This window comes from Argentina anserina, chromosome 4 (genome assembly GCF_933775445.1).
Source record: "Argentina anserina chromosome 4, drPotAnse1.1, whole genome shotgun sequence".
Lineage (NCBI taxonomy): Eukaryota > Viridiplantae > Streptophyta > Magnoliopsida > Rosales > Rosaceae > Argentina > Argentina anserina.
Window position 1 is genome coordinate 2352677 of NC_065875.1, and position 6541 is coordinate 2359217.

Below are 6541 nucleotides of genomic sequence, written 5' to 3' on the forward strand. Positions count from 1 at the left end.
GACACTTCGGCGATCGACAACTCCAGTTTGAAATATGGTCGATCAACACCAGTAGATGTGATCGGTATATATATTTAGGGAACCCGTAAAAATTTCGTCCGTTTTGAACATGGTTTGACCGTCCGTACCAACGGTCAACCAAAAAAACATGCGTTTTCACATAATAAAAACCCCATTGACCGGGACTTTGCCAAATGAGTTTCCTTATTTCGACCACGCACGATCGATGATAAAAATTATGTGACTTCAAATATGTAAACAACTTTTCTCATTCGCATCTTGGTAATGGGTCCTCCCTTAGGGTATATTAGTGTTGTTTTCGGTTTACCGGAAATTCCGACGGTCAAACAAGGTCCAAATTGGATGAAATTTTAAAATGGTCACTAAATATATATACTGATCACATCGGATGGTGTCGATCAATTCCGATAAGTTTCATTCATATAGTCGCTTCATAATGTGATAGTTTTATTATAACCCTACTATAAAGGTTATGGTACATTAGTAAACACTTCAGCGATCAACAACTCCAGTTTGAAAAATGGTCGATCGACACCAGTAGATGTGATCGGTATATATATTTAGGGAACCCGTAAAAATTTCATCCGTTTTGAACATGGTTTGACCGTCCGTACCAACGGTCAACCAAAAAAACCTGTGTTTTCACATAATAAAACCCCCATTGACCGGGACTTTGCCAAATGAGTTTCCTTGTTTCGACCACGCACGATCGATGACAAAAATTATGTGACTTCAAATATGTAAACAACTTTTCTCATTCGCATCTTGGTAATGGGTCATCTCTTAGGGTATATTAGTGTTTTCAGTTTACCGAAAATTCCGACAGTTAAACGAGGTCCGAATTGGATGAAATTTTTACAAGGTGACTATATATACATATCAATCATATCGACTGGTGTCGATCGATCTTGAGAAGTTTCCTTCATATAGTTGCTTCATATTGAGGCGGATTTAATAATTACACATCCGCTTGTATATATATGTGTGTGTTTGTTTTAGCAAACTTATTTGAAACATACATATATGAGCATACATATAAACATAGATGATTATATATACATATATAACACTACAAAAGAGAAACATATAATATAAACCTAAAATCACATTAATCAAAATAAATATTCAGTAAGATAAACGTAAAACGACATTATTTTATAAATAATTCGGTTTTTCGGTTCGGTTCGGTTTCTTATGTGCCCAAACTGAAACCAAACCGATTAATTCGATTCGATTCGGTTTTTCGTGTGTTCGGTTCGGTTTGTGTTCGGTTCGATTTTTTTCGGTTTCGGTCCGATTTTTTCGGTTCGGTTTTCGGTTTTTCGGTCTTAAGTGCCACCCCTACAGCGTGATATATCTAAAACAGAAGCAACTTTCACTAAAGTGAGTTCAATCGATGACATATATATGCCCTTTATGATCAAGACTCATGACTCACGACTCACGAGACTGCAGTTACACTATGATCTGAAATGACATAACTTCATGGTACTTGAGTGTTTAATTAGGCATGCCAATGGAAGTGAAGCACTGAACGTACACTTGGTACGTGCCACATGTTTGTTACATTTGAGAATTTCTGGTAGTAATCAACCAGATCTATAGATAAAGGGGAGCTTCCTAAATACCCACAATTTATTCAAATCTCTCTACAAAATTATTTCTTCCATAAACATGTAAGTACGTCTAAAGATAAGGAAGCTCTCAAGACATACATAAACATGCATCTACATAGCTGGCCTACAGTTTCTACTGAGCATGTTCGTATCTGTCACTTCAATATCTGTATCTATATTCATCAAAGGAAAGATGATGATCAACCACGTAATCATACACATACCTAGCCAGAACACTCAAAGTTGACGGTCATAAAGGAACAGTAATACAATACTTAATACTGTACAACTCAGTTGCAGAACCATCCTCTTTCGTGATGAACAGTGCGCCAAGTGAACTCCGAACTAGAGGCATTCATCTTCGATAGCTCCTAAAAACAACCAGAAGTTACAAAATAATGTAAATAGACTGATTAGCAATAATACCACCCAACAAGATGGTGTTCTGTATAAAGCACATATCAACAGCACACAAGGCAGCCCGAACCAATTTACAATGTAAACATTACCAACAAGGCACCATTAAAGGAAACCGGCTACTTATGACTTACGAAGCACCCTATTAGGTTCTTATATGCACAGATATGAGTTCCTTACTCTCATGTTTCAATCAAACAAATTAGTAATGCTCTAATATCCTCAAAATGTATTTTTGATGGTCAAGGATTATTTTTCTTGATAGCCATACCAGAAAACTAACTCTATTTTTTTTTTTTGAATTATTAATTCTGTGCGGAAAACCAAATGCTACAGCTGATTGTGCCTTTCTGTTCACAGATTGATACCAAATCATATTCAAAGAGTACTAATTACTCACCATCTTTGCTTGAACTCTGTTCCATGTCAATTCGTTCTTGCCATGACTGCTTCATTTCAGATGATCCAGACTCCAAAACAGGATTGCCTTTTGAAGAGGAGAATGACTGTGGCACTGAAAATGAAGTTGTACTGGTTGTCTGCTTCTTAGACATTGAAGAATCAGCTGTAGAGCTCATGTGTTCATTTGTTCTCGATGTTGCTTCATTAGGATGACTGTTATGCTCGGTATCTGGTAGTGGCCGTTTTTGTGTAATTCTGGACCTCTTGTTTAAATGACTTCCCCGAGAATTGTGACATGAAGGTACCTTCTGATCATTAGATGAATAAGTAGCACAAGGAGCGTTGTTCCTTAAGATCACCTTTGGGGTTGGCAAGTTTTCACAGTTATCGACAACAATTTCATTTGTACCACTCATGTTTGCCTCCTTTGCAGCTGCTTCCAATTCCCACATCTTGAATATGGCTTCAGTCAAATATTCTCTAGCCTGATCTATCTCGATGATAGGTCTTGGATAGTTGAATCCTAGCTCTATTCCTGAAACTCTAAGCACATTATCGGGTGCGTCCCAAGGATGATGGATCCACTCAGTTGGCAGACGTGCTAACTCAGGCAGCCAATGCCTTACATATTCACCCTCTGGATCAAATTTTGAGCCTTGGACCTGAATATATGCAAATGACGAAGTGCCATTAGTGAACTCTATGACCAACATTCATGATCTCTTGTCCATTTAGTGAATAAGATTGGAGTCATATTCTCCTGGTAATATCTAAAAGTAAAACTCATTGTAAGATATTGTTTTCACATTTGTAACTCAGCCAACCCAAAGCAATAAGAAATAAACAATTTTAAACATGAGCCTATATCAAAAACCATACTAACTTCTAGTCTGTATCACACTTGTAAGTTACATGCTTCTTGTCAACTGCTGCCGCGTATATGGTTCTACGTTCTAACTAGAATAACTGATGCAAAGGTAAGACTATAAACTGATCATTCAATGGAACTATAAGACTCCTTTACAGATCACAACTCTTTTATTAAATTTCAGGTATTTATGTAGCTCAACCTAAGATTAGATTTTGCTACTTTTCTGAAATAAATGTACCAAGTACTTACCTCCGGACTATCCAAACGCTCAAGCTCATGGCCATCTGGTAAACTCCCTGAGATATACTGCCAACCAAGGATATCACTTTCCATGTCAGCATCCATAAGCGTGTCCCAGAAATACTTCATTCCCCATTTCCAAGGAATTAGTAAAACTTTCACAGCAAAACTCGAAACAATCACTCTTATTCTGTTGTGTATCCACCCAGTTGCCCAAAGTTCTCTCATCCCTGCATCAACTAAAGGGTAGCCCGTCCGACCTTGTCTCCAAGCCTTAAAACGTTCCTGGTCGGCTTTCCATGGAAAGAATCTCAAGTGGCTCAGCAGTAATTTCTCATGAGTGAATGGAAAGTTAAAACAAAGATAGCGAGAGTATTCTCTAAGCCCAATGGCCCGGAGAAAAAAGGTCACACTCTCTTCACCTAGAATGTTCCCTTCTCTTGCAAACAGTATCTGCTTCATTCGAGCCAACTGGAAAACTTTCCTCACACTCACTTCTCCGAAGTGAAGATATGGGGACAATAGTGATGTTGAGTTTCCCCCAAGCTTCGTCCTGTTCTTTGCATAGTCTAGCAGGTGCCCGTCGAAGAACTCAGTTAAAGCCTTATCAGCTTGGCTCCAACCTGGAGTCCATGCTCTTCCTAAGAGGGCATTGCTAGATTTTTCTGTTTCATTTTCAAGACCCAATTCTTCGATTGAACATTTCTTTACCGTTCCTGGAAATAACAAATGAAAGATGTTCATCTTCACTATATCTTTGCCTCCAAACAAGTAAGAAAATGTCAGGAACTAGAAGAGTACCTGTTGCCTGCAATAATTTCCACGGAGGAAGAAATGTCACAAGCTCTCTTTCCATTTCTAAGCACTTGTCCCAGTATTCTCTAAAGGTCGTAAATGTTTGTCCTTTTGCATCATATATTTCCCATGGCTCGTGCAACAAATCTGCATTATAGCTTTGCACAGAAATTCCTAGTTCTAGCAGCTTTCCTTTGATGTTGTGATCACACACGAGTGAAACAGGATCTGAGATAAAAGAGTAAATTCAAAACATGTAACTCTGCAAGAACCACCAACAATTCTGGCATGTTAACAAATTACACTACATGCTTAGACCTGAATCACCTGATCTCCACTAAATGAAAAGGTTTTTATTCTAATTACTGACATGAGCCTTTAGATTATGTCCCCTCTCTTGATTTACATGCGTGAACCATTCTACAGACTAAAAGATAAATTTGCATTATTCAGAATAGAGAAATATAGGCTGAGAATGATGAATTGAGTTGGTAGTACGTGTTATATCACCCTAAACCTTTCACCACAGAAACAACTCTGGAGGGAAGTTACATATCTAACATGACTACAATCATCTTGCACTAGCCAAACTAATTGCAACAACTATAGACATCTAACAAAGGGATTGAAATTCCTATATGACACATACAGGGGAACGAAGCGATACAGATAGATACAGAGAGAGAATCAGCAGATAAAACATCGAATTGAATGAAAAAAAATTACTGAAGCAGTGAAACTAAGGAGAGGAGAGGCTTTGAAACATACCATAGAGATGGTTGAACACTACTTTTGTGGCTCCAATAGCTTGGATGCATTCCAAGATAGCAGAGAGAGTACTGTTGGTTTTGATCAGCACAAGTTCAGCCCCAAGAGACTTCAAGGACTGGTCCAGGTGAGCAAGGGACTGCTTCAGCCACCACCGCGAAACTCGACCCGGGTAAAACTGTCCTTCATCTTTCGGGCACCATATGTATACAGGAAAGACAGCACCATCCCTAGCAGCAGCAGCTAAGGCAGGATTGTCCTCAATCCTCAGGTCCCTTCTAAACCAAACTATGGTCTTATTGCAGCCAGCCATCCTATAGCTCACTATCTTCAAGATCAAATATCAGCATCAAAAACCCTCCGAAATCCGACTCATGGTGCTAAATAGAAGAAACCGAGAAGGAAAATCATAATCATTTGGCAAATGAACTGCAGATTCTCCCCTGAAATGTGAAGACTTATAGAACCTCAACAAAACGCCAGCCAATCAAGCACTGCCACAGATATACTTGATGGCTCCAAACTATCTCTACACCGACTGAGCGCTACCCACATATTTCCCAGAACTGAAGAAAGTTGAAAACCCACCACTAAAGAAATCAACTTAAAAAAATTGATTCAAATGCTTGGACTGGACAAGATATATATTCAACCAATCACCAATACATGCTAGACAAGTTTTCAATGACTTTTACAAAAGAAAGCAACCCAAAATGGCAAAGATCTAACTAGCTTCAAAGATCAGTTGATCAATAGGTAGTCCTTAACTACACAATACAATCATCACAATATCAGATTTCTTGTGACTAAAATCACAATAAATCTGAATCTGACCCCCTATTACTTAATGATACACAAATAAACAATGATATCCATAAACATGTAGAATATCCTAGCAAAGCCAATACTTCACAGAGAAGAAGCAACCATACTTGAGAAGTCAAAAGCTTAAACAATTCCCAACTCAGTTACTAGTTCTTTACGCAGAAGGATCTTAAATACCCCAAAATAATGCTTCTGCCAAATCTCAAATAGTCCAGAAAAGAGTAAATAAAAGCTTATCAATTCTGGGAATTTACAGCGAGGTCATAAATGATAAACAAAGTGAATGTGAATGTGATTCAGAGAAATGACTTTTTTAGTGAGTGCTTGATCATACCATTCCAGTAAACTTCACGTGGAGGGAGATGGCGATAGTGATAGTGGTGGTGGGCATTTTTCTTTGTCTTCTTTACTTTGTGAACCCCACTGTTCATAGAAATAATTAAGCCTCCCATTCAAAGCTTTTAACATCATCCCACATTCAAATCCAAAAGACTCTGTTAACCTTATTCTTTCAGAAATAGTTCAAGCAGCCTTACAATTAGGCCTTCATTTCCCGCATCTTAAATTGATTGTGTTTCAAAATCCA

At 38.2% G+C, this 6541-nt stretch overlaps 1 protein-coding gene across 3 annotated transcripts; it reads right to left on the bottom strand.

The window, feature by feature from the left end:
* Positions 1 to 1455: 1455 nt before the first annotated feature.
* Positions 1456 to 6211, bottom strand: LOC126790573 (cryptochrome-1). 3 transcript variants are annotated; one of them, XM_050516870.1, is made up of 6 exons: positions 6063 to 6211; positions 5131 to 5696; positions 4369 to 4590; positions 3577 to 4283; positions 2455 to 3118; positions 1456 to 2008 (listed from the first exon to the last, which is right to left on the bottom strand). In XM_050516870.1, the coding sequence occupies exons 2-6, from the start codon at positions 5441 to 5443 to the stop codon at positions 1983 to 1985; spliced, it is 1932 nt and encodes a 643-aa protein (XP_050372827.1). In that variant the 5' UTR covers positions 5444 to 5696; positions 6063 to 6211; the 3' UTR covers positions 1456 to 1982. The 3 variants fall into 3 exon arrangements, with proteins under 3 accessions (XP_050372827.1, XP_050372826.1, XP_050372825.1); XM_050516869.1 differs by having other exon boundaries at positions 5826 to 6202; XM_050516868.1 differs by having other exon boundaries at positions 5131 to 6202.
* Between the last annotated feature and the right edge of the window lie 330 nt (positions 6212 to 6541).

Coding starts and splice junctions, on each gene's coding strand:
- LOC126790573 (XM_050516870.1), bottom strand. CDS start 5,443: ATGGCTGGCTGCAATAAGACCATAGTTTGGTTTAGAAGGGACCTGAGG. Junction 4,284..4,368: donor GAAATTATTGCAGGCAACAG/GTACTCTTCTAG, acceptor TGTTATTTCCAG/GAACGGTAAAGAAATGTTCA. Junction 2,009..2,454: donor ACAGAGTTCAAGCAAAGATG/GTGAGTAATTAG, acceptor GGTTGTTTTTAG/GAGCTATCGAAGATGAATGC.